Source organism: Ahaetulla prasina, chromosome 1 (assembly GCF_028640845.1).
Source record: "Ahaetulla prasina isolate Xishuangbanna chromosome 1, ASM2864084v1, whole genome shotgun sequence".
Lineage (NCBI taxonomy): Eukaryota > Metazoa > Chordata > Lepidosauria > Squamata > Colubridae > Ahaetulla > Ahaetulla prasina.
The window spans coordinates 375,753,161-375,771,727 of NC_080539.1; the positions used below are offsets into that span (position 1 = coordinate 375,753,161).

The 18,567-nt window shown below is 42.1% G+C and overlaps 1 protein-coding gene across 1 annotated transcript; it reads left to right on the forward strand.

Annotated features, from left to right (window-relative positions):
* Window positions 1-213: 213 nt before the first annotated feature.
* LOC131188455 (vomeronasal type-2 receptor 26-like) lies at window positions 214-13,790 on the forward strand. Its single transcript, XM_058163739.1, has 5 exons — window positions 214-227; window positions 9,036-9,327; window positions 11,648-11,866; window positions 12,380-12,509; window positions 12,886-13,790. The coding sequence occupies exons 1-5, from the start codon at window positions 214-216 to the stop codon at window positions 13,788-13,790; spliced, it is 1,560 nt and encodes a 519-aa protein (XP_058019722.1).
* The last annotated feature ends 4,777 nt before the right edge of the window (window positions 13,791-18,567 follow it).

Sequence of the window (18,567 nt, forward strand, 5' to 3'; positions counted from 1 at the left end):
TTGTCCTAGTAAGGTCCCAATGATCATCTGAGTAATACACACTGATATCAAAGATGTGGTATCAAAGAACTCACACTTAGATGACTCTGGGCAGCTGAAATAATATTTTTTTTTAAAAAAAATAACTCATCACATAATAAATCCATCATATAAAAAGCCATAAGCCATCAATTTACAGCAGGAAAGTTTCCCACGTTAATCAGAGTCTCTAAAATGGATTGTGTTGGGTCAGTGGCAAGGAGGAGGGGAATACTTTTATTATACAAAATGAAAAGTTGCAAATTAAAAAGAGAGAAATAAATTATAAATTACAAATGTCTTCAAGTAGTGCAGAAGTTAAATCTGCACTAAAATAGTATAGTTAATATTAAAACTATTTAAATAGAAAATACTATTTCCTGTAACCCTTTAATTTACCCCATATAATTTTAAAGTCCAATTTCACCATATTTTCACATCTTCCTATTCTATATCTGAATAAATTTATTTATTGCTGACCTGTATATTTCTTCTGTCTTAATCCTAGTTGATCGCTCTCTGTCACTCTCTAAGGAGCTATTCTCCTTTTCCTATGGAGTTCAATCTGCCTTTTAATATTTTTTAATTTCTGTTTTCTCTTTCTGGCCTGTCTTTAATTTCCCTTTGTCTCTCCTGTTTGTTTGTTCCTGGAGGCCCTTCTCCACTCTTCTCCTCTTCCAGCTCTCAGCTCCGTCTGAGAAAATGCTGGAAAAACATTTCCCTGAGTAGCAATAGCATTTAGATTTATATTCCGCTTCACAGTCCTTTTTGCAGCCCTCCCAAATGGTTTATAGATTGTCCCCAAAAAATCTGGTTCCCCATTTTTACTGACCTCAGAAGAATGGAAGGCTGAGTCAACCTTCAGTCGCTGAGAATTGAACTGCCAAACTGCCTTCTAACCAGTGTAACTCCATGGCTTTGAGCTTCTGAAGGGAGAAAATCAATTATTTTCTTTCCCAGCTTTTCTCAGTTGATGCCTTCATCCCTCTTGCCTCTTCTCATCAGGGCAGTCCATCTTTTAGTTTGCCTGGTTATCTGACTCCTGGCCTTTGGCTCTTTTTATTCAGCCTCTTCCTCAGGAAGCTACTGATGGAAGAGCTTCCATGAAGCCATCTTGTCTTATTTATTTATTTTATTTTTTTATAATTACATTTCTATACCGCACCATCTCCTGGAGGACTCAGGGCGGTGTACAGCCAATATTAAAATACACACACCAATATAATATAAATATAATAAATAAACACTATTTAAAAACAATTAAAAGCAAATATTTAGTGGCCGAATCACTAAAATGGTCAAGACCGATTTAAAACCCATTAAAATTTCGCTAAAATACATTCTTAGGCTAGTCCCGCTCAGTGAAATAATAAAGTCTTCAGTTCACGTTTGAAGGCCTGGAAGTCGGGGAGTTGGCGTAACCCTGGAGGCAGCTCATTCCATAGGGCCGGTGCTGCCACAGAGAAGGCCCTCCCCCTGGGGGCCGCCAACCTACATTGTTTGGTCGACGGCACCCTGAGGAGGCCCGCTCTGTGGGAGCGCACAGGTCATTGGGAGGCTATCGGTGGCAGAAGGCGGTCTCGCAAATACCCCGGTCCTAAGCCATGGAGCGCTTTAAAGATGGTAACCAGCACCTTGAATTGCACCCGGAAGGCTACCGGCAGCCAGTGCAGGCCGCGCAGGATGGGTGTTATATGGGAGCAACGCGGTGCCCCCTCTATCACTCGCGTGGCCGCATTCTGGACTAGCTGGAGCCTCCTGGTGCTCTTCAAGGGGAGCCCCATGTAGAGAGCATTGCAATAGTCCAGGCGGGAAGTAATGAGGGCATGAGTGACTGTGTGTAAGGAGTCCCGATCAAGGAAGGGGCGCAACTGGCGAATCAGGTGAACCTGATAAAACGCTCCCCTGGCGACGGCCGTCAAGTGTTCTTCTAAAGACAGCCGATCGTCCAGGAGAACGCCTAAGTTGCGCACTCTTCCCCTGGGGGTCAGTATTTCCCCGCCCCCCCCCCCCGCCCCCCACAGTCAGCAATGGCGTAAGCTGACTGTACCGGGATGCCAGAACCCACAGCCACTCGTCTTGGAAGGGTTGAGCTGGAGCCTGTTCCTCCCCATCCAGACCCGCACGGCCTCAAGACACCAGTCTTCCCTCCTTCTTGTTTCTTGCTCAGTGCTTTAGCTTTTCTCTTTCTTTATTCCTTCTTGATTCTTCTCTTCTTCATCTGAACCTTCACTCCACCTGAGGGAAACTCTCCAGAAGATATTCCAACACCTCTTTCAGTGATTCCCTGTAAAGAAAACATCTGTCCCTTCTAGCATTATTGCTCACACTTTCTAGGCTACAACAGAACTTCCATGTTGAGTGCCTCTTAGCCCTCACTCTGAAAGTCAAGTTGCGTGTCCTATCACAATATGCCTATTTATCAGCAGTAAACACTCCCTATTTTACTTTTCTTAGATGTCCATTGATCCCAGATAGCACCTTTGTCCTCCAGAGCTGGTCTCCTGGCTTGTATCTGGTCTCCATTTCCTGCTGAGGTCAAAACTGAGTCATAGAGAAAACACAATAAGGAACAATAATCTCTGACTAATGAAGGAATTGGGAATTTTTATTTTGACTTTGGAGCTTGCTTAGAATTTAAAAGCATTTCAACAAAAGTGAAGAAAAGAGGGCAGAAGTTTAAAGTTTAAGAATCATTTAACAACTGATATTCAACTGATGTGACTGATCTCAATATACTTGTTAGCTGCTCACCTTGTGTAGGGGAGATGGCAGCCTAAAAATTTAATAAATGAAGAGCCTACAAGAGTCACCCACCCTTTTCTTTTTCATGAAAACCACTTGTTCCCAGGCAGGCTGTCTCCCCAATTTGGTAATACAGGTTGATTTTGAACAAAATCAAAAATGTTGATTTCCAGCAGGACTTTTGTCTCTTTATTTGTTTTAAGGAATCTTTGAAAAGAAGCATCAAGATGCATTACAGTGGCAAAGAAAATCCATACAGAAATAATAAAAAAATACTAAGCACCTGTGTTTTAGACCCATGTCCCTCCTGGCTTGTGAAAGCTTCCTGGGAGGTGTCATGCATGTGGACTCTGGAGGTGATTAATGCTCCCCTACAGGAGGGGGTAGTACCCCAGCACTTTAAGGAGGCTGTGGTCCACCCTCTTCCCAGGAAGCCATCGCTGGATTCCACCCTGGTGGCCCCTTCTCTCTGGAACATCATTCCCCCAGAGATTAGACTGCCCTCCCCACTCTAACACTCCAGGAAGGCCCTGGAGACGTGGTTCAATCATTAACTGGCTTGTTCGAATGTGTGTTATTATCAGGATGGGGGTAGGTGGTTATTATTTTATGAATTTATTATTATTTTATTATTTTCTTTGTATTATTTTAATTTCTTTTATATGGTGTTTTTATATCTGTGTAAGCTGCCTTGGAGAGTAGGCGGCAATATAAATGTTGTAAAATAAAATCAAATAAATATTGGCAGCATACTTGTACACATGGGCTCTTGGGACTTTGCAGGATTCTCTATTAATGTTTTCATTCAAGCGTTTCTCACTGTATATTTTGAATGCAAAACATTAAATTGTATAGAGGGTTCTCTTCATTATGACTAGATAGATGTGCTTCATTCATAAACAAGACCATGTGAAGTGGATATTAAGGGATCTTCACCCTTAATTTGTCCCTGCAATTTTTTCATGCGCTCAGATTATTATGGGGATAGATTGACGGGTGTTAATGGAATACTTACAAAATTGTTTGATCTTGGACAGAGAGGAAGGAAGACAATGTTGTGTGATAGTCTTAGATGTTTCAAGAACTTACAAGAATGCTTAGGGAGAGAGGGGGGGAGAGAGGGTCGACCCTGAAGCACCCCACATAGCAAAGCCCTCTGGGGTGACCTCCCATCTTTCACCGCCATGGACTGAAACTCTCCCTGAATGGAAGCAGAGCATAGCCAGGTCTCCAATCCCCAATCTTACTAGTTGGCCGAAAACAAAAGAAGATCAGAGAACATGTTCTTCCTGAATGAAGAAATCAATGAATGAATGAATGAACCAGCAACCACACGTAAATCCTGAAGGATCTTAGCTCAAAGGATCTCATTTCTCAATTGCCATAATCATCTGCTAAGAAAAACAATTATGACCGTCACACAATGAAGGGGAACTCAGTCCAGAGTTGTCTTTCAGGCAGCCAACCAGATGACTTTGCATTGACCCCAAGCAGGAGAAACACATCCCTCACTTACCATTGCTCTCTGTCAGAGTTTGTTGCAGGAAACACAATCAGACACAATTAAATGAACTTCAGTAGGATTCAAATTACATCAGAGAAACTTCTTTATATACAATACCAAACATCAGAATTCAGCATAAAAATCAGGAACACCAAAGCAATATTCATAGAAGCAATTCCTTACAGAGTGGAGAGATACAGAGGCTAATATATTGTACAGAGGATGCCATTACAGAGGCCAAAAGCAACTCTTATATACAAGTCTAAGCCACGCCCAGACTCCAAACTGTCTCTTATGGCCCCATACAAACAAATACTTTGTTTCAGTATCCAAACAGTCCCCATTGGTTGTCCTGTTGCTATATTGCAGTCTATGAATATTCATAAGCTGACACTTTCACCTACATCCTCCTGGTATCCCTCCTGCTCTGCTTCCTCTTCTCCTTCATCAAGCAGCCAAGGAACTTCACCTTTCTCCTCTGACAAACCACTATAGTTTTGGCCTTCATGGCTACTAAGCCAGGAAACAGGGCAAGAAAACTCTTGGGGACGCAGCTGATCTTAGTCTTGGCTTGTCCCCTTGTGCAAACAGGTCTTTGGGCCTCCCGGCTGTCAATCTCCCCTGCCCCCATTTATTAATTTAGACTTTCATCCTGTGAAGGGGGAAATTGTGATGGAATGCAATGAAGGTTCAAGCACCATGTTTTATGCTGTCCTGGGCTACCAGAAGAAAACACACACAAACCGCTATCTGCATGCACTCTCACACCACCACCCAGCACAGATCAACTCCGTAGCCAAGACACTCATCTCTAGAACAAAATGCTTAGCTGACGAACAACACCTAAAAACCGAACTACACACTCTCACAAACGTACTAACATCCAATGGATTCCAGAGAAATAAGATTACCAAACTAATCCAAAAAGAACCCCCCACTAAAACCCAAGACAGAGAGCAAGAAAATGGCACAGCCCTCCTCCCATATATAAAAGGCACCACAGACAGAATCAGCAAGATCCTCCACAAACATAACATCAAGACAGCATTCTGCACAAACCAAAAAATATCCACCATCCTAAGAAACCCCAAAGACAAAATTGAGTTAGAAAATCAAGGAGTATATGAAATCCCATGCACCGCCTGCCCCACCACATACATTGGACAAACCAACAGAAGAATAAGTGCACGCATTGAAGAACACAAGAACTCATTCAAAAAAGAGGAACCAACTTCTTCCCTGGTCCAACACTTTAAAGTCACAGGACACGATATTGACTTTAAAAAGACCAGAACTATCGCCAAAACTGAACACTTTAACAACAGAATAATCAGAGAAGCCATCGAGATAGAAAAACGCCCACACAGCATGAACAAACGAGATGATACCTCGCGCCTACCAGCCATTTGGAAACCTGCCCTTATTGACAAACGTGTCCCTAACACGAGGAATGACACCAGACCCACACTCACGAGGTCCACACAGGATGTCACCACCACACATCCACCCAGAAAGCACACCCAAACCCACACTGATCAGGAAGCACGACCAAGGACCAGAAGCCAGACCGCAGCTGCAACATTAGCCACTTCAAACCCCTCCAATCCATACATGCAGCAGACTGACACCCACTACGAAGATGTAGCACGACCACGAACACGAAGCCAAACAGCAGCAGTGCAGCTCACCAGCTCAAATCCCCCTGCAGCACAGATTAGACTGAGCACAACCAAGCCCCCACCAACACAGGACACACCCCCAGCCAATCAGAGCACAGAAAAACCCCCATCCAATCAGAGCACAGCCAAGCTCCCACCCAATCAGTTCAAACCCCCACTAGCAGTTAAAAGGAAGAAACAGCTGCGATCACACATTGCTCCCAGAAGCACGAAGCTGAAGCCTGAAGATGACGAATGAGACTTCGTCGAAACGTCGCCAAGACACTTCCAATTTTACACGGGAGAAAACCCGAACAACCAAAGACCTATATATATATATATGCTTATACCTCCTATATTTACTCATATATGTGTTTATATACTATATAATCTTTTTGTATGATACCTACATATATTGTTGTGACAAATAAATAAAAATAAAAATAAATAAATAAATAAATAGAAAGTGAACATGTCCATTGAATAATGCCTTATTAAATGTTATAACTGGTTACAATAAGAGTCACTTGTTTGAGATGGGCAGATATAGAAATTGAATAAGTAAATGAAGTAAATAAACCTTTTATTGGCAGTAAATAAACTTTTTATCAGTAACAATCATGCAACCATTTTCATCCTATGCCTTCCAGTTCTCCAAACGGAGTCCTGCTGCCCTATGTAGAAAGAAAGTTTTCTGTTAAACATATTTGATCTTTCGGTCTACAACTGACTGGTAAGTGCCACTATGTCTCATGAACACTTATACTATTCAAACAAACTGTAGAAGAGGCCAGACTCCATCGTGTGTACACAGGTGGATGATACTAAGCTGGCAGGAATAGATGATAGGCTCAAGATTCAGATGGATCTTGACAGACTTGAACACTGACCCCTCTCTAAGAAAATGAAATTCAATGTAGAGAAAAGTAAAGTCTTACACTTAGGCAAGAAAAAAGTACACATATAGACTGGGTGAAACCAGGCTTAATAGCAGTGACTGTGAGAGGGATCTTGGAGTCTTAGTGGACAACCAGTTAATTATGAGCAAGCCTTGTATGGCGGCAGCCAAAAAAAAGCCAATGCAATCCTAAACTGCATTAACAGAGGGGTACAATCAAGATCAAGTGAGATACTAATACCACTCTATAAGAGTGGTAAGACCACTCTTAATTAGACCATGCCTAGAATCCTGCATCCACTTTTGGTCACCACACTATAAAAAAGAGATTGAGACTCTAGAAAGAGTGCAGAGAAGAGCAGCCAGGATGATGAGGGGACTGGAGGCTAAAACATACGATGAACGGTTGCAGGAACTAGGCAATGGCTAGTCTAGTGAAGAGAAGGACCAGGGGAGATAGAATAGCAGTCTTCCAATATTTGAGGGGCTGCCACAGGGAGGAAGGGGTCAAGCTATTTTCAAGGCACCTGAAGGCCAGACAAGGAATAATGGATGGAACCTGATCAAGGAGAGATTCAACCTGGAAATAAGAGAAAAATTCTGACAGTGAGAACAATCAACCAATGGAACAGAAATTGCCTTGTGGGAGCTTCATCACTGGAAGGTTTCAAGAAGAGCTTGGACTGCCTTCTGTCAGAAATGGTGTAGGGTCTCCTGCTTGGGCAGGGGGAGCTACAAGATGACCTGCAAGGTCCCTTCCAACTCTGTTAATCTGTTAATACTCAGTTCCAGATAACTCAAATACCCAACTTCACCATGACTCTCAACTGCATCTGATCTGTGGATTAACACCAGGAGACGCAAACTCATTTTTCTCCATCTGCTGTATGAAGAGTAGCTATTACTCAGTAAATAGAACAATTGCTTTTCCATGTAATTATCAGAAGAACAGTAATTTCTAATGTGTCCCCTATGGATTTCTACACACAAAATTTTTTTTTTCCAAGATAAAAGCTGCTTTAAATTAGATCCTCGGAGTTCTCCTGGTGGGAGCAGGACATGTCACCTTGCCTTGTGTTGCAAAGAGCCAATTCCTGGGTTTGCTGAGACTCAGATGGCAAGAGGTAAGGTAAGAGGAAACATGGTTGCATATAAATTGGCCTTGGGGCCATCAGGTAGCACAGATTATTTCTCTTGTGCTAAAGCTCTGCTGAGATTTCAAGTCCTCCCTGAGATTCAACTTCTGCAAAAAAAGCAACCATTTTTAAATCTAGGAGGAGAAGTGAGAAGAATGACTGGGCTGCCTCTCCTCCTGCTGTTGTTGCTGCTTTTCTGGTTCCTGCCTCCAACTTCTGCTAAGAGGATGCAAACCGGATGTGTGTTGACAAACACTTTACAGACTAAGAGAGACTTTTACAGGCCTGGTGATCTCATCATTGGTGGGAATGTTGCCCTTGGAAGTACACATAAAATCAACTTCCAATCCTTTCAAGAAGATCCATCTCTGCTTCTGGAGAATATTTTGTAAGTTTCACCCAAAGGAGAAAGATGTAAATGATTATTTGCTTTGCCTTGTATTCAGGGACTCTTTTCAGAAATACTTGTTCTTGTGATGTTTGCAGTATCCTTGCACAGTTCAGATCTTTGTGTTTTTCTCAATAAAGAACCAAAAATAGGCTAGAATTCTCCATTGTTCCAGTACTCTTGATCAGGAAGCAAATAAGCCACCAAAAAAGTGAGGAAGGACAACGCCTTAGGAACTGTACTGGTTTCGTGAAGAAGTTGACTTACAATATTAATTTGGTCAAAAACTCCTGATGCAAAACTCAATGATGAGGTCAAATCCATTTATAGTGTGGAGGAGGAGTTAAAAAATCCATCTGTTTTGTGCTCAGCAATGGTTTCTAGACCTGAAGAAGTTGCTTCAAGAGGAAAACAAATTAATTAGGGTGGAAAAGAAGCGATTGGGAAGGATTACCATCACTGAAGCAAACTGAAGGGGGAAGGGTTGATGGGGGGAGGTATCAAATGAACTATGGAATGGGGAAACAGGATTTTCTCCTTTCTGTCAAGGCCATTAATCAAGGAACAGCCTTGACAATGAAATAAACCCGATGGAATTTGAAACTTCCTGCTACAAAGAACATTTTTTAAACTCCACCAGCACACACAAACTTTCCTTAAAATTTCCCCAATGATTTTGTCACTGTAGAACCATACCCAAGAACTACCAGCACTTCAGAGCCTTGGTGTTCGCAGTCAGAGAAGTCAACAAGGATCTAATTCTCCCCTCCAACATCACCCTTGGCTTCCACATCTACAGCAATTCTCAGACTGAGATGGAGATTTGCTCAAACAGCCTCTCTCTGCTCTCCACAAGGGGCCAAATGGTTCCAGGTTACAAATGTGACACGAAGGACCCTCTGCTCTCTGTCATCGGAGATCTCAATCCCAGATCCTCAAGGCAGATGGCCTCCATCTTCAGCATCTTCAAGGTCCCACAGGTAAAGAGGCTTTATTGGATACAGTGTCAGATAGACAAACAACTGAAGCACACCCAGAAGCCAAAGGTGGAAAACAAAGGTGGTGTTTTGGGGGACGTATATTTATATTTTTTCTGTCATTATATGTTTTTATAGAAGCCAAAAGTGATAGGTGAGATAATTTTGAAATGTGGTACTTGCCAAGAGGAATTCCTTCTTAATCTATTCTTCATAAGAGTGTAGTGCAGTATGTAATATCTCGGTATTGATTTGATGTATGGTTCCCTTGGCTTCTGACATAATCCACATAATGATGGCCCCTAAAATTTAATCTCTCAAGAATCTCACTTTCTCCAGCTCGGCGTTGGCTTTGAGTTAACTCAGGGAGACAGAATAATTTATCCTTCCTTCTTCCGGATTAATCCCAGTGATTTTGCTGAGTATGTGGGTTTAGTCCAGCTGCTCCTCCATTTCCAGTGGAACTGGGTTGGGATTATTGCCCCTGAAGGTGACAGTGGAGAAGGTTTCATGTCATCTCTGGTGCCAATGCTGAAGGAGAAGGAGATCTGTTTGGCCTTCACTGAAATGATGAAATCAGATTTTCTTGCTACTACAATGTTGAAATTACTTCATATTGTGGAGACTTGGTCTAAAGCTGAAGTGATTGTTCTATTTGGAGACCCCAATAGTATTAAAAATGTACAGATGGCAATCAGTGTATATGAACATTTGAGGAAGACGTCATTCTGGAAAGTTTGGATCTTAACTTCCCATTGGAAACTTAGTGTGGCCAGGAATCAAGACATCTTGAAAGCAGTAGAGCCCTTCCATGGGGCTCTGCATTTTAGGCCCCACACTGGGGATGTCCCAGAATTCAGTCCTTTCCTCCTGTCTCTAGACCCCTTGAAGCCACAAGAGGACGTCTTTCTCCTGCAAACTTGGGAAATATTGTTTGGCTGCAGGTTCCATAAACCAGGCAAAATCACTCCAAAGCGGGGAAAGAAATGTACAGGAAAGGAGAACTTTCAGAATCTACCATCTATTTTATTTGAAACAAGCATGGAAGGTGAAAGTTACAATATCCTGAATGCTGTTTATTCGGTGGGACATGCATTGCTTGCAATATATGGATCTGGAGGACGAGCAACCATGATGAGGCTCAGAAAGAGGATCTCAAATATTCAGTCATGGCAGGTAAACTCAGTGATTTTTTTTATCTAGTCCACAGATCTCTAGGTAGGAAACTCCCTTTATGCATTCCTTGAATTGCTGGTTAAATATCTATGTGCTATCAATGTATCTAAGAAGGGATTAAGACAGCAATTATTAAAAATAATTTTTGTAGAACCTCCTCATTTTCTCTCAGTCAGTAGCCTGAATCCAATCTGTAAAAAGACACTCAATTCATTTTAACATTGGTTTAGATTATTGTGGCTTAGAATTGTTTGTTATTCCATGCCATTTTTTAGTACGCTGTTTCTTGTACTGCTTTGTTTGTTGTGTTCAGCCTCTGTCAACCTCAGCATATGCAGAAGAAGATTCAATATATGGTCCTAATGGGTTCCTGGTCTGAAATTCATCAGACTTTCAACATCAAAGGCTAAATTATTCCTCTCTGGACAATGAAGTGACAAACCAGGGCAGGACAAACCTTCCATGTGGCCCCTCTTGGTCAGATCTACTTCTTCATTCCATTCTATGTTACCATCAGCTAGAGAAAGTCAGTGAAATTGTACAATGTTATGATAGAAAATATTTACCAGTAAAGGAGAATATTAAAGCTCAGAGCTGAAATGAGGGATCCTTGGTGCTCTTTGGTTGCAGACTTTTTCATGACCGAACTAGGTAGCATCATCAGTGCTAGAAGGGAGTGATATCACTCTCAGTGTTACCTAGTTTAGGTCATGAAACGTCTGCAAGAAAACAACTAGACTCAGAGAGCACAAAAGATCCCATAGAAATTATTTAATCATTCCTAAAATGCACTTGTCATTTACAAAACGATGGGCCCAAATAAAATTAAAAATACATCTTCCTAAGTATCACAGAGCAAAACTACACAATGTAATTTGGAATATGGCATTAAAATGTATATAACTATCATTCTTGTAAGACTGGAATTGAAGGAGCCATGATACAAATATCCAGAGATAAAGAGAACGTGTCACCATTTTGGGGAAGTAATATCTGATGTTACTTCTGATTGCTTAATCTCCATCAAGGGAATTCATTTAGCTTCTCAGATACAGATCTCTTAGGCTGATGGCCATCACATTATGATAGAAACCAGGATGTCTCATGTGTGGTGTTCAGTCAATTAATCCGGCTTCTTTTCTTTCAGGTTCTTCCCTATCTGAGGAACATCAAGTTCAACAACAGTGCTGGAAAGGAAATCTCCTTCTCAGAAAGTGGATTGGTTTCTTCTGGTTATGATCTTCTCAACTGGCTTTTCCTCCCCAATCAATCTTTTGTCTCCATGAAAGTTGGACAAATAGATTCCACAGCTTCCCCGGGAGAAGATTTCACCATTAATTCAGATGCAATCATCTGGGTCACAAAGGTGAGCTGGAAGGAAATGTTATAAATTCAGCAAAGGAGTCATTCACTCCAGGGGAAGCAGAACACCCTTTTAATTGGGAAACAGATCTATTCAGTCAGGAAAGAAATTCAGGGATTTGATGAAAAATCTACTTTTGAGTTTAACACATTTGCAATTTGTCCAAGATGGGGTAAGATTGGGAAGAACTCCTGCTTGGAACCCAGGATGCCATTAAAGCAAGAATGATTTCCATGGACCATTCCCATTCAGTTGGATCCTCCGAATTCTTTGTTTTAGAAAAACTGTAGCTCCATGTCACAAGCCTTCCTTTCATTTTGAGGTCTCAGTTCCAATCTCCAGCATCCATTCATGGGTCAGGATTGCCATTGCCTAGGTCCCTCTGGAGCTTATCCCTCTGGTCGGCCCTGGTAAACCATTTCTTTTGAAGACATTCTAATGAAAGAAACAGAATTGTAAAAAGAGACAAATGAAGCGTGTTTATTACTTAGGCCATCTCAAATATTTCTCTTTCAGAAAGTGCCCTTTGCCAGGTGTGGAATAAAGAGGTGCCAGGCAGGAGAGAGGAAGAGTGTCCCAGAAGGCAAGGAAGTTTGTTGCTATCAGTGTGACCCTTGTCCAGAAGGGACCATTTCTAATCAGACAGGTAGAGTATATGTCCAAGGTGGATATTCCAGGAAGTCATTCAATGGGAAAATATTAGTTTTGGTAGGCTGCTTTTTATGATTCAATATATTCATATATTCAGCAGACCCTCTCAATTCGTGAATCTAAGATGTGCTACCACACAGGACCCTTTTCTTGCTCCTCAGCAATTTAATAGGGGGTTGTTTCTGGGCAAAATTAATAGGCTTCCTACTAAAGAAAAAGATTGAATGCCTGGATTTGAAGCATAAAGCAGAGAAGTTGAGCCAGAGAACAGATCTGTTTTTCTGGCTAATTTATTCCCAGCATTGTCAATATGGATCAATGATTTGCCTTTGTTGATTCACCATGAAATTCACGCTGACTCTTGATTTCAGGTGCATCTCTCTGTGATCCCTGCCCAGAAGACCAATATCCCAACAAGCACAAGGACCACTGCATTGCCAAGAAGATCCACTTCCTCACCTATCAAGAGACCCTGGGATCCATTTTGGCTTCTCTATCATTTTTCCTTTCTGTCCTCACATCTTCAGTTCTGGTGGTTTTTCATAAACATCGTGACACACCGATTGTCAAGGCCAACAACCGAGATCTCACCTACATCCTCCTGGTCTCCCTCCTGCTCTGCTTCCACTGCTCCTTCCTCTTCATTGGTCAACCTGGAAAATTCACCTGTCTCATACGACAAGTTGCGTTTGCCATTCTCTTTTCCCTTGCAATTTCCTCTGTCTTGGCAAAAACTGTCATGGTGGTTCTGGCCTTCATGGCCACCAAACCAGGGAACAGGACAAGGAATCTCTTAGGAAAACCACTGACCAACTCCATTGTCATAGCCTGTCCTCTGGTCCAAGCACTTCTTTGTGCCACCTGGCTGATAACCTCTCCCCCGTTTCCCAACATGGACTTCCATTCCTTGGTAGGAGAGGCCATCTTGGAATGTAATGAAGGCTCAGCTTTGATATTTTACGCTGTCCTTGCTTACTTGTGTTTCTTGGCCCTTGTGAGTTTCACTGTGGCCTTTCTGGCTAGGAAGTTGCCCGACAGTTTTAATGAAGCCAAGTTCATTACTTTCAGCATGCTGGTCTTTTGCAGTGTTTGGATCTCATTCCTCCCCACCTACCTGAGCACCAAAGGGAAGTCCATGGTGGCCGTGGAGATCTTCTCCATCTTGGCCTCTGGGGCTGGTCTCTTGGCTTGCATCTTTTTCCCCAAATGCTACATTATCCTATTCAGGCCCCATCTGAATTGTAGGGAAAATATAATGAGGCACAAGAATCTGTGATTTTATTATTTATCTATGAAACATAGTTATATTGCCATCCAACTTACACATAGGTGACTCCGGCTGGATTACAACATTAAAGTTCACAACATAAAACCCTTTACAATGCCTCATTACACCCCCATTTATGCAGGGATTGGGAAGTTTTATTTTGATCTTGGATAAATTGATTTTGATTGGGGAGAGGTATCCTCTTTTTCTACAAAATCCAATGTGGTTTTTTTCAATCTTTTTGTGGTTTTTGTTTTCTATTCCTGTTTTGTCAAAGTCTTTAATTTTCTTTGTTTTTGCTGCTTGACCAACTGATGATCTCCTTTTACTGGTCCACTTATTGCATTATGGTATGGCATGCTGGTCTGACAGCCATGGATAGAAAAACATTACAATGGGTGGTGAGCAGAGCAGAAAACATGGTGGGCTGTCCCCTGACACCATTAGATGAGATCGCTAGGGGTCTCTGCCTTAGAAGAGCAAGGAAAATCCTCAGGGACGACTCACACCCTGGTCACCACTTCTTTATTCTCCTGCCATCGGGAAGGAGATATAGAAGTACAGCCAGCTGCACAAACAGCTGCACAAACAGATGAACAGTTTTTATCCATGGCTGTCAGATTCCTTAATGAGAAATAACATCATAACTATGTAGTATGATGGACTGTGGAGCCGGTGCAATGTGTAACATGTTAATAATAATAATAATAATAATAATAATAATAATAATAATAATAATAATAATAATAATAATAATAATAATAATAATAATAATAATAATAATAATAATAATAATAATTTAATTTGTATACCGCCCTTCTCCCGAAGGACTCAGGGCGGTGAACAGGCAGATAAAATATAAATACACACAATAATTAAAAACATCCCTTAAAAATCTAATTTAAATGCCCAAAATGTTAAAAAACGTACTCCCCCGTAAAATCACAAAATTTTAAAAACCCATCCAATAAAAATAAAAATCAGGCTGGTCCAGCCATATGAAATAAATAAGTTTTAAGTTCATGAAAGGTCCTAAGGTCAGGTAATTGTCGAAGTCCGAGGGAAGTTCGTTCCACAGGGTGAGCTCCCACAGAAGGCCCTCCCCTGGGGCCGCCAGTCGACACTGTTTGGCTGGCGGCACCCTGAGGAGTCCTCTCTGTGGGAGCGTGCGGACGATGGGAGATAGAAGCCGGCAGTAGACGGTCCCGTAGATAGCCCGGTCCTAAGCCATGGAGCGCTTTAAAGGTGGTAACCAATACCTTGAAGCGCACCCGGAAAACAACAGGTAGCCAGTGCAGTCTGCGCAGGATAGGTGTTACGTGGGAGCTCCGAGCCGCTCCCTCAATAACCCGCGCAGCCGCGTTCTGAACTAGCTGAAGTCTCCGGGTGCTCTTCAAGGGGAGCCCCATGTAGAGAGCATTGCAGTAGTCCAGGCGAGAGGTAACGAGAGTATGAGTGACTGTGCATAAGGCATCCCGGTCCAGGAATCACATGTTCACATGGCGGATCACATGTTCACACTGGTGCAGTAGGACTGGGTGTTTCGTTAATATGATTTATTGGGTTAGGGATTTTCTGTCTTCACTGTGAGTTTTATTGTGTTTGGGGGGGGTGCACTGAGGGAGCTCAACCAATCTCAATGTACATATGTTGTGCACTGACAATAAAGATTTGAATTTGCTTGTTTGCTCCTTCTTCGCTCTTCTCCTCTTCCAGCTCTTGGTTCCATCTGAGGGAAATCACTGGAAGGACTCAAAGATGCTAGTTTTTCAAGAGGCAACCAGACTTTCTGGTTTTTCTTTGAAGACATTTTGCTTCTGATCCAAGATGCTTCTTCAGCTCTGACTGGATTGTGGAAAATGGAAGGATTTCATTCCCCACCACCCACTTCCATTCAAATCCCTCCATTCTATCCAGTCAGAACTGAAGAAGCTTCTTGGATGAGAAGCAAAATATCTTCAAAAAAACCCCAGAAAGTCCAGCTGCCTCTTGAAAAAACACCTTTGGAACAACCATAACCTGAATGACTGAGAATCTCTCTAGACATTTAACCAGAAGGACTTTTCCCTCATGCAAGCTCTGAGGGGAGGCAACCAACGTCTCTCTTTCCCTGTTTTTCTCAGTTGCTTCCTCCTTTCTGTTTGCCTCTTCTCCTCCGAGCAGTTTATCTTTGAGTTAGCCTCTTTCTCTGACTCCTGGGCTTCAGCTCCATCCAGCTTCTTCCTCCTGAGGCCTCACAAAATATTCTTACTCTATTTTGCATTCTTTGCTGGGTTTGCCTCATCCTGAGCTCCTTCCCCTTGTTCTCGAGAAACCCAAGAACCTGAGTTTGTGTGGAGGTGAAGATCTATTCCCTAAATTTGGAAGAGAAAAATACTGTCCCCTTTGTAAAGTTGGCTTCTTTGCCTACCTGAAAATACAAACCACTAAGGAATTCAGGCAAAGCCAAAGGCATTGGTGGGGGGGGGAGTGTCAAGTCTTTTTATAGGGTACAGAAATAAATACATTCATTAAGTATATGTGATACATCAACAAGGAACTGCTGAGCCTCTGGTGGCTCAGCAGATTAAGTCTGTCTGTTATTAACACAGCTGCTTGCAATTACTGCAAGTTCAAGTCCCACCAGGCCCAAGGTTGACTCAGCCTTCCATCCTTTATAAGGGAGGTAAAATGAGGACCCAGATTGTTGGGGGGTGCAATAAGTTGACTTTGTATATAATATACAAATGGATGAAGACTATTGCTTAACACAGTGTAAGCCACCCTGAGTCTTCGGAGAAGGGCGGGATATAAATGCAAATTTAAAAAAATCATAGAATAATAAAATTGTAAGGGACCTTGGAGGTCTTCTAGTCCAGACCCCTGCTCAGGCAGGAGACCCTATACCAGGGGTGAAACGCTCCTGGTTTTGGACCAAATCGGCTGATCTGGTAGTGATGGTGGCAGGCGGTTCAGAGAACCAGTAGCAAAAATCCCTGCCCCCTCCCCCGCCCATCCCACCTGAGCCATGTGATCATCAGAGCCTTTTGTCAAGGTTCCAGAAATACCTCTTCTCCGTAAAAGAAACTCGGAGGCATTTCTTTTCCAGAGTTCTTTACTAGCATGAGGAGACTGGCACACGATGAGTGCAATTCCAAAACTGAACTTCCGGATTCTTTTCCCAGTTATACAAACCCCAAGAGTCCTACCTCCCTGACCCCTTTGATGGTCACATGGTCCCACGTTCTTCCAGTTCATTCGAATATTTTCTTGCTACTCTTCCTGCAGATGTGAACACCATCCGACCTTGACCGCTTGAAGAATGTTACCATACCCCTCAACCCCCCTCCTCCCCTCAGGGGAAAAATGTGGCAGCGTCTGGAACCCTAAAGTCTAATATGGTTTCCAGGCCTGACAGGCGTCCCCCCTTGGAAAAGAAGCTATATCCTAGGAAAGAAAACAAAGAGTCGATAAAGAAGAGTGTCAGTGGTCCACAATTCCCTTCTACCCCCCCCTCCCCTCTCCAAGAGGTTTCTTAGGTTTGTCAGGGAAAGTGTCGTGAAATTGTTTAATTAAATTGTCCGCATTTACTTTCCAACTTTTGACCCAAGTAGATTCCGATAATGGGTATCCCTTCCAGTGGACTAAGTATTGTAATTGACCTCTGTAGAGTCTAGAGTCAAGAATTTTCTTGATTTCATAGTGGGTTTCCCCTTGGATTATCAAGGGGGGTGGGGGAGCGGTAGGGTGAGGTCTCAGATCAGAATGTCTAGCAGGTTTTAATAAGCTGGTATGGAATACCGGGTGTATTTTCCCCAACATGCGAGGGAGTTTGAGTTGGACGGTAACGGGATTAATAATTTTTACAATGGGGAAAAATGTGGCAGCGTCTGGAACCCTAAAGTCTAATATGGTTTCCAGGCCTGACACCTTTTTTTTTTACTTATAAAAGCATTTTTTTACAACCTATTCGGCCAGTTATAAAAAATGCTTTAAAAGGGGCGTGCATAAGAGCACAAAAGTGCCTCCCGTTCCTGTCCTATTGTTTCCTTTCATTATATATACGCTTATATGTTGTATAGTTGTTTCATGCTTATGCTTATATATACTGTTGAGACAAAATAAATAAATAAAATAAAAATAAATAAAAAAGGTTAAAAAAAGCTCTGACGATCACAGCTGAGCCACACGATCATCAGAGCCTTTTTTTTACTTTTAAAAGCATTTTTATAATCTCTTCGGCCGAATAAGTTGTAAAAAAAATGCTTTTAAAAGTAAAAAAAAGATCGAGCGCCATAGCTGATCACACCCCTTGTGAGCTGTGCTACTTAACGCATCTCTCCTTTTGCCGTGCGCTGCAGCCAGCGCACCAGTAGTAAACCGGTTCAGATTTCACCACTGACCTACACCGTTTATTTTATTTATTTATTTGTTTGTTTGTTGAGTAGGTATTAGATAATATATATAAATATAACTATGAATTGAATACATAATATGAATACAAATAAAGGGAACATTAGGACAGGGACGGTTGGCACGTAGGTGCTCTTATGCACACCCCTTACAGACCCCTTAGGAATGGGGTGAGGTTGATAGAAGACAGTCTAAGGTTAAAATTTTGGGGGTTTGGGGATGAAACCACAGACTCAGGTAGTAGGCATTGACCACTTTGTTGCTGAAGTCATATTTTCTGCAATCGAGTTTGGAGCAGCTCACTTTAAGTTTGTATCTATTGTGTGCTCGTGTATTGTTGTGGTTGCAGCTGAAGTAGTCACTGACAGGTAGGACGTTGTAGCAGATAATTTTG